Source organism: Misgurnus anguillicaudatus, chromosome 5 (assembly GCF_027580225.2).
Source record: "Misgurnus anguillicaudatus chromosome 5, ASM2758022v2, whole genome shotgun sequence".
Classification (NCBI taxonomy): domain Eukaryota; kingdom Metazoa; phylum Chordata; class Actinopteri; order Cypriniformes; family Cobitidae; genus Misgurnus; species Misgurnus anguillicaudatus.
In genome coordinates this window covers 41,098,866-41,120,874 of record NC_073341.2, presented here as the reverse complement: position 1 = coordinate 41,120,874, position 22,009 = coordinate 41,098,866, and the positions used below count along the sequence as shown (strand labels likewise).

Below are 22,009 nucleotides of genomic sequence, written 5' to 3'. Positions count from 1 at the left end.
AAAAGTTCAGAAAAATATTCTAATTTATATTTATATGTATTCCTATTTTGAGATGTATCACAAAATTGAATGTGTTCCGCCAGCAGGTGGCGCGCGCCTCCTTTATCCCGGAAGTGTCAGCGCTGCTGTTTCCGTTCACGTGGTGAGTTTGTTTTCTTCTCTGTAATTCAGATGTAAATGTTAATAAATGTCTCATTATGTTTTATTCTGTGTTACAATCTGATTGATAGTTGTTGATGATGTGTGTGTTAGTTACAGATGATCACGCGCATTACATTAACTCACACAGTTTTCAAAGAAGTCAAAAGAGTCATGACGTTTTAACCATCATGATCGAAATATTGATGTTGTATATAAATAATGTCATATTCACGAATTATATGGTATTTATTACAATGCCGTGATATTGTCATTGAATACCTTATTAAACAAATTGATTAAATAATAAAAATAATTAATAATTGGTTACATTTATATAGCGTTTTTCTGCAGCACTCAAAGCACTTTACACAAGATTTTCCTCAAACATCACCATGATTGTTGTGCAGCATCCACCTGAATGATGTGACAGCAGCCATATTGCACCAGAACACACACCAGCTTATTAGTGGAGAGGACAATTAGTTTATGATGGGAGGATTAGTAGACCAATGGGCAGATTTGGCCAGGATACCGGGGAACACAACCCTTCTCTTTTTCGACAAACATCCTGTAACTTTTTATGACCACAGAGAGTCAGGACCTTTAGGTTTAACATCTCATCTGAAGGACGGGCTTTATGACAGTAGTGTCTCCATCACTATACTGGGCTGTTAGGACCCTGTCTCACTAACACCTCTATATCTGATGTTAAACACATCAAAGCATCGGAATTCAAATGTGATGATTATGTGCCAATATAGAGATATTAATATACAAACATTACAGAATGTGTTTTTACTGTCACCACCCCAACCAGCCAGGTTTTAACTGGGTAAACTGGTGTAGTAGGCTGTTTTTTAGGGGTCAGGCTTGGAGACCAGCTCATTCACCATCTTAAACCAGCTTGACTAGGCTAGAAGTTTGTCCAGCTTGGCTAAGTTGGTTGACTGTTCTTAGCTGGTTTAAGATGTTCCTCCCTCCCTGGCAAAGCTGGTGGGTCAGCTAGTCTCCCAGCCTGACCAGATAAGACCAGCTTAACCAGCTAAAAACCCATCTAAAACCAGCGTGCTTAAACAGCTAAAACCAGTCTGGGAAACAGCTGGGAAATGTTTTTGTAAAGTATTGAGGGTGCTTATAAGTAGTTTTTTTATTGTCTGTAGCATTGTGTTGAAATATTGCTGATCTTTGTCAATCTTGTTTGTCTAAGGTGGAGATGATGGTGGTTAACCTGTGTGAGACACATTTCCACACAACAATTCAATGTGACAAGGTACAACACAAAACCAACAATGATGTGCATAACGATACCAAACTATAGAAATATATTCTGCACAATTAAATTACTGACACATTTGCTTTTGTAGTTCAGAAGTTCTAAGAAAAGTTTTAGTTGTATATTTTGTTCAAGTCAAGTTCAATTATAAATCACATTCAAAGTAAGCAATAAGGTGGACTACTCTGTGAAGGCTTTGCAGTATCATGAATAAGTCACAGCTGAAGGTTGTTGTTAGGCTTTACGTGAAGGGGCGTGCCAGTGACGGACAGTGACTTTTACTCAGATGGGCAGGAATTCAAAATATATGTTCGGTGAGTCATGTGAACTATGTGCATCATGTGTTATGTCAAAATATGTGTCTGCTGCAGATGCTTCGAATGGGGTTTGTGATAAAATAAACGCTCACGTTCACAAAAGAATCGCTCATTTAACACTATTACACCTGAGATCAAACACCAGCATCTCTTTTATCATAAACTCCTTTATAGTTGCGTCTGCAGCAGGCTCATATTTTGACATGACGCGTGATGCACATAGTTTACATGTGCCAAACACATATTTTGAAATGACGGGCAAGGCAAGTTTATTTGTATAGCACATTTCATACACAGAAGTCATTCAAAGTGCTTGTTTGTTTGTTTGTTTGTTTAGCTTTATTTGTCCCCCCCGTGGGGACATTTGGTTTACCACAGCAGTTACATACAACATAAAAAACATATAATAATACAGTATGTTTTACTCAATCATTTAAAAAACTAATAGCTCTTGGGATCATAGACTTCTTGAATCTATTGTGCTTTACATAGAAATGAGAAAACAATATATAAAAGAGATAATAAGTCAGTAATCCACCCTGCTGGTGATGAAAGCATGAACAAGTTTCTCTAAGTCCTGTCTTGAGACAAAACAACTAATTCTGGCAATATTTCTGAGATGATAGTAAGCTGATTTGCTTATCGCTTTCACGTGACACAAGACACATGATGGGTTAAATACATGTTTTGATGAGCTTTGCATCATTTGCCCGCCGGTGGCCTCCAGTACCTTATTGCTTTTATAAAACAGCACAAAACAAATATTAAAGCAAAACATTTATGAAGAGTTTGGTTCCAAAACGACATAACTTTTTACTTTTATTTTTGTGAAAACATGTTTATTATGATGTCATCATGTTTTTATTGTGTTTTATTGTGCTACTTAGCTGTATTTTGTTTAGTTATGAAGGTTAAAAAAACTAAACAACTGCAGTTTAATTGATATTAAGTGAAATGCACAAGCTTTTTTCGATTTGAGTTATCTTGATTTAAAACCAAACTCTTTATTTATAAAGTAAAAAATAACTAAAAGTTTTCTTTCTGCTGGATAAAATAGTCCCTGACTGATTCTGTTTCATACTGTATCTTTACATTGCTAAGGGTGCTGTGCTAATTTGACTGTGCAGTGGTCATAGATGTGTTTGATCATAAATAAAGCTATTGACCAATCAGAATTAAGAACTAACCATTTTATAAATAGACAGAAAATAAATGTCTTTTTTAAATGCGTGTTTTCATTATCTTGCAGTGAAATCTTTTTCTTGCTGTGATATTTAAGTGTTTGTTATATTCTGAAGCGAGTCTCTGTTTTCTCCTTGTACAGATGAAAGTGTTGCGTAGGTGCACGTATGAACTGACCTTGCGATGTTCTCTGCCCAGAACAACGTCTTGATGTGTTTTTTTGTTACAGCTGTGTGCCGATGGCTATGACGTCACCAACCTTTTGTCCGGAGATCCGGTTACACGACGGAGAGGTTTCAGACTGGAATACTTCCTGCGGCCTCCGCTGCACGTCACCCTGGGCTTCCGAGTCAAGATGGAGTTGTGTCGGGTGGACGTCGAGCTTTGGCCCTGGCGCACGGATCAAGGGAAGAGCTCTCGAAGGCTTGAGATCTTGAGCTCTTCTGATCCTCCTGCGCAGGTGGAGCGAGACGTCGGCCAGTTCAAGCTCGTGGCTCGTTGTGATTTGCAAGATGAAACGCAGGTGTCTTTCCTTCACTCGTCTTTTAAACCTCGAGCGCCATTCCTGGATCCTCCACCGCCGGTGCCAGCGCAGGCTAAACGTCAGGATCTGTGGAGCCGCGGGCCGCAGTCTCTGGGCTCTGTGGCGCAGCTCCGTGTCAGTATTCCATACAGCGGAGCCGCGACTGCGCTCGGGATCAAGTCGCTCGCTGTTTGGGCTCTGCCTGCTCGCTGCTGTTCACCTTCTGAAGTCGAGAAGTTTCAGGAAGCACACCTAAATAGTTTGAAGTTAAACCGTCATTCATCCTTAGATCCTACCACAGTTTCTCCCAAGCCAGATCACATCTCCCCAGATAGTCCGGTCCCGGAGGAATTCCTGGATCCGCTGACTCAGGAACTCATGGTTTTTCCGATGATTTTACCCAGTGGGATGGTCATAGATAACAGCACCTTAGAAGAGTATCAGAAGAGAGAAGCTACGTGGGGCCGTCTGCCCAACGACCCGTTTACCGGCGTTCCTTTTGCACAAAACTCTAAACCTCTTCCCAACACCGCCCTTAAAAGTCGCATCGACCGTCTGGTGCTACAGACGGGATGCACGGGAGTCGGGAATAAACCGATGAATAAACCTCAGTCGTCCAGGCTTATCGTATCTCCTAACGCTGGAGAAGCCAGAAGCTCAGCAAACTTCAGCAGAGATCACAATGATTCAGAATCTAAAGACGTTAGATGTCAAACTGTGACCTGTGCTGGAGATTCAGTCTTTACTTCAGGACAAACACAGTGTCGTTCCAGTAAAAGAAAATATGAAAGTCTAAGTTCTCCCTCCAGTAGTGTTGATTTAGCGGCGTCACACACCACCACAGGTCTAAATGTGACACTTATCTAAATACAGTTATCACTTCAGTGTTTGTGTCTGTACTCTTAATGAGATGTGTGTGTGTTTGTGTGTGTCTTCTGTTGTGTTTCAGAGTCTCATGAGCAGCGTTTAGCAGACAGTTTAGATGAAGCTCTGAATGAAGCTCTTCATGGATTACCTACATTCACCTCACAGAGGAAAACAAACTCTGATCCAGAAACTTCAGCCGGTACATCACAGTCTGACGACAGCACGCGTGGAAATTGTGAAGGTGCTTTGAAATATATTTACCTTTAAAACCTGATGCTCAATGCCTTAATCCTTTAAAGTAAATCATTTGTGTTTGTGTGTGTTTCAGGGCAGCAGAAATGTTTGTTTTGTTCATGTTTATTAAGTGTTTATTCCTGGAGCGTGTTGTCGTACTCTCTGTCCTGTGGACATCTCATATGTGGACCCTGTTTACAACACAAACGTCTGACTGATTCTCAGAGGTTAAAGATTAAATGCCCGGCGTGTGGCAGGTTTGCCTCCAGCAGTGACATCACACGCGTACATCATTAAATCATCATAAACACTTTGTCTGGTATTAAATTATTTCTAAACAGATTTTGTCTGTAATTATTATTAAAATGTGTTTTTTTATTTCCTTTGTCATTTTATCAATGCTTACAGTACATACTTTATATACATATATATATTTGTCATCTCTGTGTAATATATATTAAGACAAATTCATCTGTTTTTTTTTTCAGATTTCTCTTAAAACCTTCTTTCTGTTACTGCATACACACACTTTAAAAAAAGTTGAAACCTTAAATTTCTAAGTATGATCAAATTTGCTTTAAAAGTCTTTTCAGTGGTCAGAGCTGCCACATGTGGTGCTTTCAGCAACCCGAGTTTGATTCCCAGCTCGTGGTCATTTGCTGATCCAATATCTCTCTCTCTCCTCCCTGTACGAATTCCTGTCTCCTCTTCACTCACTGTTAAAATAAAGCCAAAATGGACAAAAAATCTAACTTTAAAATAAAAAGTCATTTCCTATGTATTTTCTAATGTATTCTTATGAAATAAAATGAATATAAGTTAACTCATTCAACTTTATAAGTAATACCACCTCATCACTCGTCAAAGTAGAAACTAGCAATGGGGACGAGACTGCCTGTGCCGAGTCAAGACCGAGTCTTTGAAGGGTTGAGACCGAGTCCGTTGGTTTTCAAATACAGTCAAGACCGAATCTTTGAGGAAGCAAGTCTGAGTCGAGACAGAGCCCTTTAGGAGTCGAGACCAAGACCATAAAAACATGTCAGTTTTCTGTGTCAGTGTTTTTTTATATGAACATTAAAAAATGCGTTGGTCTTGAGGACTCGGTCTGAAATTATGAGTCCTGCTCCTCCCATTGTGGTCTGAGACCGAGTCAAGACAGAGTTTTTGAAAGAACAAGTCCGAGAAACCAGAAATTGGTCTCGAGACTGGTCTTGAGTTTGAGACCGGATTCAAGTAATGCATCACTACCAGAAACTATAGTATAGGTTAAAATGACTTAAAGCCAATTTATCCTTAAAAATATAATGCTTCAACTTTTTAGCAAAATACAGCATCTGTAAACATTTACAGTGTTCATCTTTTATAGTTCAACATGTTTTATTCATCTAACTTTCCACAGATTAATTGATCACAATGAATAAATGATTGTTTCATGACATTTACTATTTAGTAGAAACATCTGTGAGAAGAGTTTCAGTCTCTGAGAAACTGACTGTAATAATTCTGTTGATTTATTGATCAGACCGCCATCTGAGCCCTGTTACTGATCAATACACGTTGAGTATATTTTCATTCTGGTTGAAGTTCTCACGTTCAGTAAAGTTTTAAAGACATTAAGATGGTCAACCACAATTTCTCGCTTGGATTGAAATCTGAAAGGTTCATTGTTGTTTTAAGGCATTATTGGCTTTCTTTATTCAGGGTCACCGTCTTAATGGTCACTGTTGGGTCCACTTTGTTGTCCAGATCCTTCAGCAGGAGTCTCATAGATCAGACAACTCTTCATCCATTATCTTTTGACTGAATTAGGACATACTTAACACTTCAACAGCATACACAACATAAGTTAGTTAGTATATAGTTAGTGTGAAAATGATGAAATCTCGATGTTGTTCTTTTTGCTTGTAGATTGTAAATCTGTCATCAGGCGGTGAGGTTTCTTGAGCTCTTTGTGTTGCAGAATTGAATTTGTAGAGGAGCTCAAGGCTGAAGTGTCTTTGTGTGAGTATGAAGAGATCTGACCTCTATCATCGGTTACTAATAAAACTTTCTCAGTGTTCTCAACACAACAATTACACAAACATACAACTGAAGGACACACACACGTGCTCACACACACAGATCTGACCTTCTGCTTCTTAACTCATTCAGTCTACACATGCACCCATCTTCAGTACAGTCCATTTCTTTCTTCTTCATTTGATTAAATGCAAGTCACTAAAGTGTCAGTTTTCATCTCAAAGTTTCCAGATGTACAGATGAGTCTCAGATGTCATCAATACAAAAACATAATGAATTTTACTTTCTTGTCCCATCATCTATGTCTATATTCATGGCGAGAACTGGTTAATCCATACACAACTTGATCAATACACAGCATCTCCAATTTACCTAACCTGCATGATTTTGGCCTGTGGGAGGAAACCAAAGTAAACCCATGAGAACATGCAAACTCCATCATAAACTTTCAGGCATGGTAGCATTTCATTATTGACTGAAATGACATTGACACTTACTGATCTCCCGTCATTAACATTTATTTCTTTTTGCATAATTTGCATCACACAAACACACACGCGCGCGTGTATAATTTTTAACCGCGGTCATCTATTCATTTAAATTTTCCACTGCCATTCCTTAAAAGAATTCCCAGGAGAGTTTGATGTAATCTATGTTACATATGCATGCTTATGTCATTTTATGAAATTGTTCTTTTGTGGCGCTGCGTGTCTATAAATAATATGGAAATGTTAGCTGAAGTTAATGTTAGTGCAGTGTTGAATACTGAGCAGTCATTTCTGTTGTTTTGTCCTGAGCTCAGATGAATCAGATATTTGTGATTTTGCTGATTTGACCTCTGCATCAGTTTTACATTAACCCCTTCATCGCCAGCTCACAAACATCTTCTCCTTTTCTCCAACATTGAGTTTGATTTCTGTGTTTGGGCAGGTGAATGGTTTAGTCTTGTTAAGTGATCATTTAATTTTTTTAATCACATCATTTGAGTTTTTAAACAATAATATATAATAACAGGTCATTTGGCGATGATGATTGAAGAGGAATAAATTGATATTAGATGTATCTGCGTGTGTAAAGTGGGAGGAGCGTGATGATGCTGATGGTCCTGATGCTGCAGGTCTATATAAGCATCAGAGAGCATCAGTTTGTCCAGTGTATGAAGATGTCTGATTCTCTGCTGCCCGCGTGCATCCTCTGCATCCTCGTGTTCTCAACGCTCTCATCCGCATGCTACATTCAAAACTGTCCACGTGGAGGAAAAAGATCTCAACCAGATCCCATCAGACAGGTACAAACATCTCCACCCACCCATACCCATTCATGCACACAGCATCTTTCCAGCAGGTGCAATAAGAAACTTTAGAAACTATTTCTTTATTGTTCAGATGATACACATTCAGTTTGCATGAGTTTTTACTTGACCTAAAGCCTTAACACAATAATAATTCATTCATTCATCACTGCATAAACAATTTATTACAGTCGCCTATTTAAAACTGATTTTCTGTTGGAGAAAACTATTAGTATAAAATTTATTTAATATTATACTGAGTATGATATAGTGTACATTGTTGCTGTTGTACATTTTAATAATAAAGTTATTTAATTAAATTTATTTTTTAGCTTAAATCTTTTTTATTCATGTTTTTTTAATCAGAGAGTTACAAATAAGCGACAACATAGCATTGTTTTAACATATTAAGCAAAAATAAAATCTAAATGAGTTTAAACCAAAATACTTATATATATATATATATATATATATATATATATATATATATATATATATATATATATATATAGATATATATATATATATAGATAGATAGATAGATAGATAGATAGATAGATAGATAGATAGATATAGATATAGATATAGATATTATAAACATTATAAAAAATATATATACGATATAAATGCAATATTTATTTTTTTCAATGAAGTCCAATTTTATGAATGAATACTTTCAGTTTGTTATGAGGTTTGTCATATGACTATATGTGTGTCTCTCTTTCTCTTGTAGTGTATGGCGTGTGGTCCCGGGAATAAAGGCCGATGTTTTGGTCCCAGTATCTGCTGTGGAGCCGGTCTGGGTTGTCTGGTGGGTTCTCCGGAGACTCTGATCTGTATGGAGGAGAATTATCTGTCCAGTCCCTGTGAGACCGGCGGGAGTTCCTGTGGATCTGAAGGTGGACGCTGCGCTGCTCCGGGCATCTGCTGTGATTCAGGTATGTGTGACTGTTCAAAAAGACAAGTAAAGATGATTATTTATCTGACATTATTACTAATAGACTGTGTTGTCTTGCAGAGAGATGTGTGATGGATTCAGAGTGTATGGATCAGATCAGATATGATGAATCTAATGGCAGCGATACACTGAAGAAGTCTTCATCAGACCTGCTGCTGGATCTGTTAAAGTTGATGTCACGAGGCTAAAGATGAAGATCATCGTATACATCATGCTGCACGACCCATCGGTGTTTGCTGTCTGTAAATATGTAGTAAATGAAAGTTCAGATCAATACTGATGTTTGTTTATCTAACAGGTTGCTCCATGAGAAGCATTACCTGTTCCTGATCTTCTATTATTATAATCCAGTGCTGTTAAGGGTTATTACCTCTGTATGATCGGTTAATACCAGCCTGTCTTTAGGCATCTGTGTTCCTCTTTGACAAGTTTGAACAATAACTCGTGTACAACATTAATCTGGTGCTCAGAGCGTTTATCTTTTGGAAGTACACTTCTGCCATATAATTACTGAAAAGTACTCAAATGAAAAGAAAAAGAGTCGTGCAGACAATAAAAACTGATGCAGATGAAACGTTTCAATCTAAACAGGTGAATCCTGTTTCTCTGTGAGCTCTTTTGTCCTTTTAAATTCAAAGAAAACCAGACAGACGCTGTACAAAACTACATTTAAATACGCTTGCTGTCAATAATATCATAAGAAACAGTGTGCTTTAGTGATATAGTTTGAATAAGTGTTAGTGCAAGTTAAAAGCATTATGAGAAACTGTACATGAGCAAAAGAATGACTGAATGATTTCAAATCTCTCTCTGTTCTTTTAATAAATGACAGTATCTGGACAGTATTTATTTCTTGATAAATATCATCATATTACCATATTAAAATGAAGAGGATTTTAGAAGTTAAAGGTCATACATTCAATAAAACAGACCGTGAGAAACAAGCACTGTTTGACTGTAACTAACCAACATAAAAGAGCTGGTAACCATTCAGTTAAACCAGATAAACACACTATTGAAGACTGGTGTACGTGTACTCGTCGTGTCACGCACGGATGCTTGTTTATGAATATATTGTAAAAGAATTGACCTGCATGTAAAGAAAATAAGGTGGGGTAAAATATTTCATCTGTTACAACAGATATTTCATAATAGACTCTTAAAACGGTTTTCTATGATGAGTTCTGACAAGCCGACCGATGAGGGCGGTAACACAACATGCATGTGTGGTTTTAAACCTTCATTAAGTTCATTTACTCTTAGTGTTGAATCAAGCATGGAGCTCAAAGCAACTTGTGTTCTTCTTCTGCTCATCTTGTGTGTCACCATCTTCACCAGCACTGCAGGTCAGATAACAAACAATATGACATATACATACATATATATAAGAACAAGATTGATCATCAATACTGTGTCATTTTCATTTCTTTTAATCTTTTCTTTCCCTTTACAACTTATGTGCAGAATTTAATAAGATACTGTGATGCCCTTACTAGACTTTTTATATTTGTATGTACTTATTATTATTTAACAATTTAATACTTCATGCTGTTTGCTATAAAATATATCATCAATGTAAAGCTGCGGACCAACTGGACGAGCCTTGCTGCAGGAGCGTGAAGGGTGTTTTTTAATTCCTAAAGAGACAATCTAGATGCATGCATTGGCTTTAATTTTAACATCTAAATGTACTTGTTGAAGTTACAGTAAATGTGATACAAACATCTGTTCTGACATGCATTATAGTGGAGTTGTAGTTTGTGAAAAATGAAACATGAAATGTCTTGTTCACCTTTATATAATTAAATGCTGGGCTGTTGAATGTTTCTGAGCTTGTGACATGCTGATTTATTCCTGCAGATGGGATACCCAGATGCTGTGTGACGGTTTCAAAGAAAATCCGAAGATCCGATCTGCAAAAAGTTTCTAAATATGATCTACAGAAAAAAAATGGTCGCTGTGACATTGATGCAGTGATGTGAGTATTTATTGATAAACAAACAAATAATACACTTTATTCACTCTCAGTTAAATGTATTTGTATTATGTGGCTAATTTCTACTTAAAATTATTACATTAATATAGTGGTATCTAATCATGTTTGTTTGATGAAAATAACACTTTTTGTAATAACTTTTACATGGAAATTGGTCACATTATTAAAATACATTCAACTGATGAGGGATTTTTTTTGAGTGTTGAATGAATATTTCTCTCTTTTATTTACTGTGTTTTATGCTCTTCAGATTGTATATCAAACAGAAAAAAATCTGTGCAGATCCTAAAATCCTGGGACGCTTGAAGAAAATAAAAAAGAAGAATAACCCCAAAAAGGCTTAAACACAAAGTAATAAAAGCACACAGTACAGTCCAGCTGACACGGATTGATTGGCATTATTTTCTCTTTATTTACTGCTTTTTTATAGTTCTTATATCCATTATAGACTGCAGTATCTATGTTATTTGTGTGTAATGTATATGTTTCGTATGTTCCTGTTGTTCATTTAAAAGCCTCTTGTACTTAACAGAAATCAATATGTAATGATAATAATTTTAGCTGAATGTAAACAAAACTATAAAGAGAAAAAAGACTCTAAAGCATTCATGTGATGCATGAATTTATTAATGATCATTTTGTAAGTGTGAAAAGGATTTTTGTCTTTAAAAGTGCAAACATGTAAATTACACATCTTAAATAAAATGTATAATGTTATTCTTATTGACTCTTGTTGCGTGTTTGATTTATAAAACTGGAGGTAAATTATCTTGAAGTTTCAATTGCTTTCATTTTAGTTTGTTTTATGTACATTGTAAAAGAAAGAGAAAGAAAGAAAGAAAGAAAGAAAGAAAGAAAGAAAGAAAGAAAGAAAGAAAGAAAGATTTATAAATTTATATTATGGATGAAAAGACTTCACTCACTGTATCTCTTAAAAATTCAAGATTCAAAATATCTTTTTTGCTGTGGTCTTTACATTGACATCACATAAACATTAAAGGGGACATTTCACAAGACTGTAAATGTAAAATAAATTGTTTGTGTTGTCAGAGTATGTAAAGTTTTAACTCAAAATACCTCATAGATGATTTATTATAGCATGTTAAAATTGACACTTTATAGATGTGAGCAAAAATGTGCCAGTTAAACTTACTGGTTGAACCTTTTCACGTTTTGTAGAACCCAATTATAGCACTTAAAAGTGTAAAGTGTAATCTCAGTTTGTTCTCTGTGTGTGTGTGTGTGTGTGTGTGTGTGTGTGTGTGTGTGTGTGTGTGTGTGTGTGTGTGTGTGTGTACCTGGTAATTATCACGTTGTGGGGACCAGTTCTCCCCATAAAGATAGGAATACCAGTGTTTTTGTGACCTTGTGGGGTAATTTGGACGTCCCCATGAGGAAACAAGCTTATAAATCAAACGGAATGATGTTTCTTGAAAATGTGAAGTAGCAGAAGGGTTTCTGTGATGGTTGGGGTTAGGGAATGGGGTAGGTAAGGGGAATAATATATACAGTTTGTACAATATGAAATGCATTACGTCTAAGGAATGTCCCCACAAAACATGGAAACCAGAATGTGTGTGTGTGTGTGTGTGTGTGTGTACCTGGTAATTATCACGTTGTGGGGACCAAATGTCCAGGAATACCTTGTATGGACATTTGTGAGGTCCCCATGAGGAAACAAGCTTATAAATCAAGCAGAATAATATGTATTGAAAATCTAAGATAGCAGAAAGTTTTCTGTGATGGTAAGGTTTGGTTAGGGGAAGGGAATAGAATATACAGTTTGTAAAGTATAAAATGCATTACGTATATGGACGTATACCCTAACCCAGTGGGTTTCAAACTGGGGGCCGCGAGATGGTGCCAGGGGGGCCCCAGTTTTATGACATTTTATGAAATACATTAATTTATCATGAATTCTGTGTATAAAAAAAAAAATAAGGCTACTAACCAAAAGCACTACTTTTTGTATAATTTAATGTTTTTTTTTTATCAAAATGTTGAGTTTTAGAACAGTTTTTTGTCACAAATTTTCTTTGGGGGGCCGCGAAGGAATGCACTGTACAAAAGGGGGGGGGGGCGCACGCTGAAAAAGTTTGGGAACCACTGCCCTAACCCACAAAACATGGAAACCAGAACGTGTGTGTGTGTGTGTGTGTGTGTGTGTGTTGTGACACATTGAGTAAGCTGTGGCGCGTGCTGCCATCTACTGATGAACTGAGATCATAGTTCAATTTCACCAAAAATGAACTTTTAAGTAATAATGTTTATCAATAAAGTTGATATGGAGGTCTCATGGAGGCTGCATACGTCATCAAGCCTGGTTCATTTGAATTAACTGAGCATTACATTCACATGTCATAAGCATATTACAACAATTTAAGATTAACTTAGAATAGTCAACTTTATAATTGTTAATATTCTGAAATAAGACATTAAGATAAGTCTTGATGAAGTATGCAGTCTACAAATGCGACATCAGGAGGCTGCAGCCTTTGGATTAAGAAACTAAGAAACCATCGTATCCAAAGAGTATAGAAGAATATAAGTCAATATAAGTTCTTTGTCGTATCTGAACAGCACTGTGTGTGAAAAATAACAAGTATCACGAGAGCAACCTGGTAACGTTATTTTAAAGTTGGTCTGGACAATAATTAACAACAGAATACTAACACCAAAGAGTCTTGCTAACACTGACAAACTTCAACAGTCATTTAAAAATGAAAATAAATTAATATTTAACTATTAAACATACAAATTAAATATACAAAATAAATATTTAAAGAAAATAAACTCACGTAAACTCATGTTCCCTGACCAATCAGAGGCGAGATCTGAACGGAGAAGTCCCGCCCATTTTAAACGCTTTTCCTGCTGTTGCTGTTCAGTCTTCTCATTCTGTTCCTATTGACACAGATTATAAACTTATAATAACACTTTCACCGTCATGTGTGATTATTTAACTCACTCGTTGTGTTTAATGGACAGGTTTAGGACCTTATAAACAGCATGTCCCGTCTCCAGAGCGCGGAAAAAAACACGAGAAAATTGCGGAGTTTTGAGAGACGGAGGAAACCAAAGGAACGATGATTTTTAACGATGATATTAAACACGGCAGACTCGTGAAGCTTCTGTCGGCCGTGTTTTACGCTGTCAGCTCGTTTCTCATCATCGTGGTGAATAAAAGTATTTTAACGCAGTACAGGTGAGTTTCAACTTCCGGCTTTACCTCAGAGCACGCGCTTTACATATGTCATCATGAATAAAAAAAGTCGTCTTCACGATGATTGAATTATGGTGACATTTCATTAAGTTGTTTTTTAAATGTGTAGGTTTCCCTCGTACATGTTTCTTGGAATCGGACAGGTGAGGAAGATGTATGTAATGAATATTTTATAGATGAAATCTCTGATAAAATGTCTCTGATCCTTGTATTGATATTCATATACAGATGGCAGCTACGATCATCATCCTATATGTTGCCAAAATGAACAAAACTATCAGTTTTCAAGACTTTGACAGCAGTATACCCAGAAAGGTAATTCATGAATGTTTGTGATCCCTTTATTATCATTGTGATTTTACACTTTTAATTTCTATGTTCTGTAGATTTTTCCGTTGCCTTTGCTGTATGTTGGCAATCACGTGACCGGTCTGGGCGGAACCAAGAAACTGAGGTAAAACAAAAACTTGACTTATAAGTTTAAGCTTGATTTTGCATAAAGACAAACAAATATTGACAGCAGCCTCTCTGTCTTTTTTAGTTTGCCAATGTTTACTGTGCTCAGAAAATTCACCATTTTACTCACCATGATTATGGAGTCAAGAATATTGAGGTACACACATTCATATTGTGGTGAAAACAATGTTTTATCTTTATGTTATTAATGCCAATCTGATTCGCTTTTATTTTTTACTCCCAGGAAAAGTTTTTCACCTTGGCTAGTGTGCAGTGTTTTGGCTATAGTTCTGGGGGCTTTGGTGGCAGCCAGGTACCGTAAATAATGAGATCCTATACAGTACTGTATATAGTGTTGCACACCCTCAAATGTGTTCATAAACTTTGTTTCAGCTCCGATTTGTCCTTCAATGCAGAAGGTTACACGTTTGTTCTGCTAAATGACGTCTTTACTGCCGCCAGTGGCGTTTACACCAAAAAAACCCTTGGAACGGAGGTGTGTGACAACATTTACATCATCATGTTATCAATGACAGATGAATATTTCTTAGAAAACTCCACAAATGATGAGATAAAACCTTTAATAACCATTGAACTGACCTATGACACGTGTACCGTATGCTATAGCTGTTGTATTATCAGAGGCCAACTTATCAAGAAAAAGTCTTTAATTTGTGTATACTTGAACACCATTCAGTATAAACTTTGACTGTGTACATCACACCCTTCTTTGCTAGGATAGTCTCTACATAAACAGCCAAACCCTGGTTGAATAAACTGTATTGTTCATGAATGAATATGTTTTTCTCTGTTCATCACAGGGTTTGGGCAAATATGGAGTTTTGTTTTATAATGCATTCATCATTATCATTCCCACTGTTTTGGCAAGCGCCTACACTGGAGATTTACAGAAGGTGAGTTCAAACCTAGTTAAAGCTATGAAAATCTTTTATTGGTCAGAGTTTGAACATTATTTTTCTTCTTGTTTTAAGGCTCTGACCTTTGACGGATGGTTATCTTTGACTTTTGTATTTTACTTTTTGCTGTCTTGTGTTATGGGGTGAGTATGGCTATTGGTCGAACAAAACAACAGTTGAAATGATCATCTTACAATAGTTTATATCCAACCTTTCTGTCATGTTTTTTTTTACTTTTTTTTAAAATAGTCTACTCAAAATGTTTTGTTTTACTTGTTGATATGTTTTATCATTGTATAAAATGTAAACACACATAAAAGTAGACACGTGCACCATGTTGGAGACCACTGGTTTAGAGAAATCCAGATGAACTAAACTCTTATCTTGTTGCAGGTTTGTTTTGATGTACTCTATAATCCTCTGCAGTTATTATAACACAGCTTTAACCACAACAGTCGTTGGTGCGATTAAGGTATCGTCATTGTATATTTTATTTATGATATAACAATCACACTGAAATATTTGAGTTATGTGAAAATGTTTCAGTTTTAAAGCAGACAAGTCCCTAATGGGAACATGTTTAGTAGTGTGTGATTTAAAATATTTGTACACTTGTATTATATATATATGTAGTAATTATGTAATAAATTAATTTGATTGTTTTACAGCAGTTTTTTTCTTTTCCTCTTTAGAATGTGGCTGTGATGTACATTGGCATGTTTATTGGGGGAGATTATATCTTTTCATGGCCAAACTTTATTGGACTAAATATCTGGTAAGAACTTGTTTATGATTTGTTTATATATGTTTTTATTTCAACACACACCTGATTCTTTAGCACAGAGTCTGTCAGCGAGAAGTCTTTTACCAGTGGTTTGGTTTCACAGATGCTAGTCCTAGACTAAGACAAATGTTTGAGCTGTCTCAACTGAAAATAACTTGCGCTGACAGATCTTGAAATATTGATTTGTCTCTAGATACACACCAGTAACGTCTTTTGCTAAGGCATGTTTATTAAAGATGCTTCATTTAACTAAGGACTAGTTCTCTGGCTTTAGCTAAGCCTTGTCTGTGAAATCAGGCCTTAAAGGGATAGTTCACCCAAAAATAAAAATGTTGTCATCATTTACTCATCCTCATGTTGTTAAAAACCTGCATGAATTGCTTTGTTCTGATGAACACAAAGGAAGATATTTTAAGAAATGTTTGTAACCAAGCTGTTTGTGGACCCCATTGACTACCATAGTAAGAAAAAGAATACTATGGAAGTATGGGGTCCACGAACGGCTGGATTACGGACATTTCTCGGAGTGTTTTCCTTTGTTTTCATCAGAACAGAGACATTTATACATTTAATGTTCAGGTTTGTAACAACATGAGGGTGAGTAAATAATGACTTTGGGAGAATTATCCATTTAATGTCTTTCCACATTTAACTTCCCGTTTCTCTGTGTTCTCAGTATCTCGGCAGGATTGATATATTCCTACATAACATTTAACAGCCCGTCAGAATCCAACATGAAACCAGCAGAGGACAAACTACCGCTTCATATCACAGATCATCATCAAAGTTCAGAGAAAATATGATTCTGACATTCGGTTCTGTGTCAGCAGAAATCTTCTGTTCACTGTGATGTGTTATTTATTTTTTTGAACCTTGGAAACGCAAATGTTTAAAGAGAATTACAGTGAATGCATAATGTATCATATTTGTAAAATAAACACAACAACCAAGATTGATTTCATTTATATTTATTTAATGAAGCTTTCAAGTGCTAAACGCTAAGTTTGGACTATAAGGAAAAGCCCATTAACACATTTACAAGTCCTTTCAGTATAACAAACATATCAAAATCAAACGATTACATTCTGTTGTCATAATAATCGTAACATAATCAAATGGGATCTTTCAGTTTGTATAGGGTACATTATACACAGCTTTCCGAAGGATTTTTCTGTAAAATATATTAAATTTTAAGTGGAACAGTGAAACTTAAAGCAATGTATCTTCAATCCTGAGGAACGTTATTCAGATATTTCCAGTTTTATAAATGCCAAAATTAAATTACATGACAGATCTGAATTTAACTTGTGATAACCAGGAAAGCTGTGGAATGATTACATCCAATGAACTTTCAGTCTTAATGTTATATGAACAGAATTTAGTGTTGCAGATTAAAACAAATAACACAGCATTGTGCTTATAAAAGCATCAACGAGCAGAAGTTATGTGACTGGAATAAGTGCTGCCCGGTTCCTCATTCATACCTAGAATCTCATTCATCATCATCCTCATTCTTTGGAAGCCAATATCACCGTCCTCAAACGACTGCAGTGAGACAAACATCACTGGATTAATATTGTAAGTGCTTCAGTTTATATCTTCACTCATAACATGTTGCTGGTTTATAACTGGTTAGTTAAGAAAGCCCGGATCTACAGCTGACAGCAGGTGGCGCTCTGGAGAAGCTATTGAAGCTTACTGGTTTAAATACAATAAATACATGATTACAGGTGATAGCGGACCATTGTGAATGAAAATGCTTATATAAAAAAAACCAGACTAACGCTGTGGGTCTCGTTTCAGATCAAACTACTACTCGATCTGCTACGTGAAGATCTTCATCTCTAGCAGGTCGGTCACACACCCTGTTCCAAAATGCACGCATGCTAAAATCCTAAACAAACAGAAATTTCACACACAACACAGCCACCCACGAGAAAACAAAACGCTCATTACCACAACAAAAAGTGCACAACACAACAAACGAGACACGTCTCACCTCATCGTTAAGCTGAGAAAAAACCAACAACATTCTTCATATAACGATATCATCTACTATTATAGCAGCCTAAAAGTACAAAAGAAAGCAAAAATAAGGTGCTTGTAGCTTATATCAACCCGGGTAGCACTGACTAGAAGTGCAGGGGTCACCAATGTGAGCAAAGGAAGGATGTCAAGACACCTGCTTAAAAAAACATTCGATTTTACAGATGTTGATATTAAGCCGATTATTTCTGACACTTTTCTCAGGCAGAAAGATTATTGGCCAACTCGATGAGAGCGAGTGCACCGTGGAGTCGTTCCCTCTGTTCCTGAAGACGCCGACGGGCCGTCCCACCTCCGCCGCTTTTCTCATCATCTTGCTCCTCCTCTTCACCTTCATCAGATGGCATGAAGTCCAAAGGGTCCTGCTGTTCTTGATCCTCTTTACCCAGATTCTTGCCTTTAACTGGAGGAGATGTTCTCTGTTCCCTCGTTTCCCAATACCTGATGAAGTGACGATAAACATTTACTTCTCATTGCATTTAAATAAGGTGAATATTATCAGTGTTGGTATTAAATGAACTAACAAAATATCAAAACACAAAGAACACTGACATTTAATAACTTTCTTTTGTTCATAGTGTGCTAAAGGTGTAGATCCTCATATTAACTAAAACAATCATTAAGCATCTATATGGGGTCACTGTATATGTTTTTTCAATGTGTCTCAGATCTTTTACTCACTTTGCCAGCCATTCAGCAACAGCTTTATTATCAGCTCCCTGTGACTGACCCGGTCCACCCATTGGTTCCTCTCGCTTCAGTCGGGCATATGGATGTTTAGGACAGTGACGGTTAGCATGAGTAAATCGGCTACCACAGCCTATAATGAAAGATACAAAACAAATTCATTATTCATCGTTTCAAAAAAGTTAAGCAACCCGAGAAAGCAGCACATTTACACTTCACAGATGTGACCCATAAAGATATAAACTAGTGGTCCAACTGATGCTAACAGACATAAAGGTGAGATATGCTTTTGCTAAAGAAACATGTCCTCAAGATTTAATTCATAAACACCTTATGAATACTGAAAATGTGCCCTCTCACCTTTCTCAGAACAGACAAAGGGCTTCTCTCCTGTATGAAGACGTTGATGGGTTTTTAGTTGTCCACTTTGGACGAAAGCTTTTCCGCAGTCTGGATAATCACACAGGTACGGCCGTTCCCCTACGACAAAAAGTCAGGAGTCAATTCTTGTGATCTTTCAACACATGAACACTTTCTGCTTACTGAGGATCACAGCTCACCCGTGTGGGTCCGTTTGTGCGCCTGTAAGGATTTCTCCCTCGGAAAGACCCGGTTACAGATGTTACAGCGGATACGGCTGGTGGAGTTCTCGCCCTCATTGATTAGTTCTCGTACCGTGTCTGCTCGCGGGCGTCCACGTCTGATGCTGTCCTGCAGGGACTAAACACAAACCATATATTTGACTAATACAAAGACTTAAAAGCACTTTACGACATGTATAGATCAAGTGCACAGGCAAAGAACAAAAAGTTGCTAACAGACTTTTTCCATGTTTAAATTGGGTCCCCACTGCTTCTATTAACCTAGAAAACGTGAAAAAAACAACCTAATAACTTTGCTTTGGTAAACAATTCTTTGCAAGCAGGTGAAAAATTTGGTAATTCAGATTTCACCTGTGTTGTGACAAAGGTAACGAGTCGTATTATATTAAAACCACCTGCACGACACAACATCGGCACTGCCATTTAGTGCAGAGAGAAAATAATTGACAGCACAATTGAGTTTCAATTTCAAAGAACCACTATTATGGTGATCAGTGTTTGTATTTTAAAGGACACACCCTAAAACAGCACATTTTGCTCCCACCTACAAAGTGGCAACTTAAACATGTTATAATAAATTATCTATATGATATTTTGAGCTAAACTTTATATATATACACTCTGGGGACACCAAAGACTTATTTGACATATTCAAATAAATCTCATAATATCACCCCTTTAACATGTAATGACAATGTAATACACCGCAATAGATAATAAACCGAGAATCTGTATTTTATGGAGTGTCAGATATACACATATACTTAGTTACGTTATTGTGTTCATAATTAAACTCAAGTCATTTGTGTTTTTCTAGAACATCCGTCACATTTTGGCGCGCACGTCTGACGTCATGCTCAACTCTAGCAGCGTCAAAATGGAGAGCAATTTAAAATCCCATTCAGAGCGCGCGCGTTTTACATATGCAGTATCATATATACTTATTTATTTAATAAGAGATCAGAAACACAATTGATCCACTTATCAATAACAGTTCAATAGATTATTCAGCGCATAACAGCTTATATAAATCTATAAACCTTAAAATAATAAACCATCACATGCTACTAAACCGAAACCATTTAAAGGGTTTCTTCATACAGTCACAGTATGTTGTTTAGTGTACAGTACAATAATATAACGTAGTGTCATTTTGTCACCTTGAGGTGATCCGGGCAGGAGTTGACATCGCTTTCCGCAGATGAAGTGTTGGTTCGGGTGGGTGATGCGGTTCCGCTGCCCGATCCTGGACTCAGTGTGACATTATGAGCGTTTTCTCCCCAGCGCCACGGATAAACCATAAAGTCACTAAACCCGGGACTGGTGGGCACGAGACACGAGTCCGCTCCTCTGGGTTTAATGGGAGTCGTCTTGATCACGGACACCAGAACTCTTTTTGGCGAATCGTTACAAAATATCACTTGATGTTTGCTGTCAGCCATGTTAAAAAACTGCGTCTTAAAACCGTTCCGTTAAAATAAAACCTAATAAAAAATATCTAACGAGGCGCCAGTAAGTTTCCTATTAAAAAGAGAATCATTCCCAATGTTACATCTATCACTGCTGCAAGCGCGCTTTCCTGCGGTCCCTTTGATTCCTTCAGTCTCACCCGAACACACTCCACACTTTCCCGCGTTGGAAATCGCGCTCGAGCTGAAACTCCGTCCAATCGGAAAAGAGAACATTTCACAAACGGCGAGGATGACCAATGACAGGCGCCGTTACGCTTACAGCGCGAACAGTAACCAATGATAGTCACCGTTACACTTACAGCGCGCACAGTAACCAATCAAAAGTCCAAAAGGTTCACTCGGTACTGATTGGTCCAGGATTTCACAAGATCGCGGTCTTTATGGATGACAGGACTGTCAGCCAATGAATTTGCTTCTTTTACGTTTTAAATGGGGCGTTTCTTGCAGCGCAACGTCTCCCGCGCACAATGTTTATATTCACGTTGATTTAAAGGGAAAGGCGGGCGGCGAAGGTGGCGCCAAACTTATATAATCTAACAGCTCTTTGTCAGATTGAGATGAATACAGAGAGTGTTCATTCAAACACGCAACAGCTGCAGTGTCTATTGTACAGAAGGTAATGTATTACTCCAACAAATTTTAAATTATATTCTTGAATTTACATAAATATCATGTTTAACGTGAGCACACACAAATGTAACTGTGCCTGTGACAACCCACTTTACTGTTTTCTACATAATTGTCGACATAACTAATCTTACATAATATAAAAATAGTGATGGGAGGAATCAACTGAACCAATGATTCACTGTTCGAAGCGCTCGAAACATTGGCGCCACCTGCTGGTGAAAACGTTGTTAAAGCAACAAGATCTCAGTCTAAACATTCACTTTTTACACAATAATTGCAAGGTTTTTATAAAAATATGTTTTTAGGGAAAAAATATTTAACTTAATGTATATTGTATTTTTGGTTTTATTTAGGGTAAACAGATCATTAACACTTTAACGCCCCTTTTAAT

General features: G+C 36.9%; 5 protein-coding genes across 5 annotated transcripts; 4 read left to right on the top strand and 1 right to left on the bottom strand.

The window, feature by feature from the left end:
* Window positions 1–59: 59 nt before the first annotated feature.
* On the top strand, window positions 60–4,913 carry ubox5 (U-box domain containing 5). The gene is made up of 5 exons (XM_055167297.2): window positions 60–142; window positions 1,349–1,411; window positions 3,143–4,280; window positions 4,386–4,544; window positions 4,632–4,913. The coding sequence occupies exons 2-5, from the start codon at window positions 1,355–1,357 to the stop codon at window positions 4,832–4,834; spliced, it is 1,557 nt and encodes a 518-aa protein (XP_055023272.2). The 5' UTR covers window positions 60–142; window positions 1,349–1,354; the 3' UTR covers window positions 4,835–4,913.
* Window positions 4,914–7,532: 2,619 nt separating this feature from the next.
* Window positions 7,533–9,079, top strand: avp (arginine vasopressin). Its single transcript, XM_055167301.2, has 3 exons — window positions 7,533–7,844; window positions 8,581–8,785; window positions 8,866–9,079. Exons 1-3 carry the CDS (start codon window positions 7,647–7,649, stop codon window positions 8,991–8,993), a joined length of 531 nt encoding a protein of 176 aa, XP_055023276.2. The 5' UTR covers window positions 7,533–7,646; the 3' UTR covers window positions 8,994–9,079.
* A 146-nt stretch (window positions 9,080–9,225) lies between these two features.
* On the top strand, window positions 9,226–11,524 carry ccl27a (chemokine (C-C motif) ligand 27a). The gene is made up of 3 exons (XM_055167304.2): window positions 9,226–10,151; window positions 10,666–10,783; window positions 11,052–11,524. The coding sequence occupies exons 1-3, from the start codon at window positions 9,980–9,982 to the stop codon at window positions 11,143–11,145; spliced, it is 384 nt and encodes a 127-aa protein (XP_055023279.2). The 5' UTR covers window positions 9,226–9,979; the 3' UTR covers window positions 11,146–11,524.
* Window positions 11,525–13,643: 2,119 nt separating this feature from the next.
* Window positions 13,644–17,133, top strand: slc35d2 (solute carrier family 35 member D2). The gene is made up of 12 exons (XM_055168951.2): window positions 13,644–14,006; window positions 14,134–14,167; window positions 14,253–14,339; window positions 14,411–14,478; window positions 14,566–14,637; window positions 14,725–14,793; window positions 14,874–14,976; window positions 15,302–15,394; window positions 15,473–15,540; window positions 15,791–15,869; window positions 16,090–16,172; window positions 16,858–17,133. The coding sequence occupies exons 1-12, from the start codon at window positions 13,888–13,890 to the stop codon at window positions 16,982–16,984; spliced, it is 1,002 nt and encodes a 333-aa protein (XP_055024926.1). The 5' UTR covers window positions 13,644–13,887; the 3' UTR covers window positions 16,985–17,133.
* On the bottom strand, window positions 17,134–21,180 carry znf367 (zinc finger protein 367). The gene is made up of 5 exons (XM_055168952.2): window positions 20,677–21,180; window positions 19,475–19,634; window positions 19,275–19,394; window positions 18,909–19,047; window positions 17,134–18,668 (listed from the first exon to the last, which is right to left on the bottom strand). Exons 1-5 carry the CDS (start codon window positions 20,956–20,958, stop codon window positions 18,428–18,430), a joined length of 942 nt encoding a protein of 313 aa, XP_055024927.2. The 5' UTR covers window positions 20,959–21,180; the 3' UTR covers window positions 17,134–18,427.
* Window positions 21,181–22,009: the final 829 nt, after the last annotated feature.

Excerpts from the sequence above, each read along its gene's own strand:
- ubox5 (XM_055167297.2), top strand. The coding sequence starts at position 1,355 with ATGATGGTGGTTAACCTGTGTGAGACACATTTCCACACAACAATTCAA. Across the intron at positions 4,281-4,385 it reads GGCGTCACACACCACCACAG|AGTCTCATGAGCAGCGTTTA; the intron begins GTCTAAATGTGA and ends GTTGTGTTTCAG. Across the intron at positions 4,545-4,631 it reads CACGCGTGGAAATTGTGAAG|GGCAGCAGAAATGTTTGTTT; the intron begins GTGCTTTGAAAT and ends TGTGTGTTTCAG.
- avp (XM_055167301.2), top strand. The coding sequence starts at position 7,647 with ATGATGCTGATGGTCCTGATGCTGCAGGTCTATATAAGCATCAGAGAG. Across the intron at positions 7,845-8,580 it reads AACCAGATCCCATCAGACAG|TGTATGGCGTGTGGTCCCGG; the intron begins GTACAAACATCT and ends TTTCTCTTGTAG. Across the intron at positions 8,786-8,865 it reads GGGCATCTGCTGTGATTCAG|AGAGATGTGTGATGGATTCA; the intron begins GTATGTGTGACT and ends GTTGTCTTGCAG.
- ccl27a (XM_055167304.2), top strand. The coding sequence starts at position 9,980 with ATGATGAGTTCTGACAAGCCGACCGATGAGGGCGGTAACACAACATGC. Across the intron at positions 10,152-10,665 it reads CATCTTCACCAGCACTGCAG|ATGGGATACCCAGATGCTGT; the intron begins GTCAGATAACAA and ends TTATTCCTGCAG. Across the intron at positions 10,784-11,051 it reads TGTGACATTGATGCAGTGAT|ATTGTATATCAAACAGAAAA; the intron begins GTGAGTATTTAT and ends TATGCTCTTCAG.
- slc35d2 (XM_055168951.2), top strand. The coding sequence starts at position 13,888 with ATGATTTTTAACGATGATATTAAACACGGCAGACTCGTGAAGCTTCTG. Across the intron at positions 14,479-14,565 it reads GGCGGAACCAAGAAACTGAG|TTTGCCAATGTTTACTGTGC; the intron begins GTAAAACAAAAA and ends TGTCTTTTTTAG. Across the intron at positions 15,870-16,089 it reads CAGTCGTTGGTGCGATTAAG|AATGTGGCTGTGATGTACAT; the intron begins GTATCGTCATTG and ends TTTCCTCTTTAG.
- znf367 (XM_055168952.2), bottom strand. The coding sequence starts at position 20,958 with ATGGCTGACAGCAAACATCAAGTGATATTTTGTAACGATTCGCCAAAA. Across the intron at positions 19,635-20,676 it reads CCTGCCCGGATCACCTCAAG|TCCCTGCAGGACAGCATCAG; the intron begins GTGACAAAATGA and ends GTTTGTGTTTAG. Across the intron at positions 19,048-19,274 it reads CTTTGTCTGTTCTGAGAAAG|GCTGTGGTAGCCGATTTACT; the intron begins GTGAGAGGGCAC and ends CTTTCATTATAG.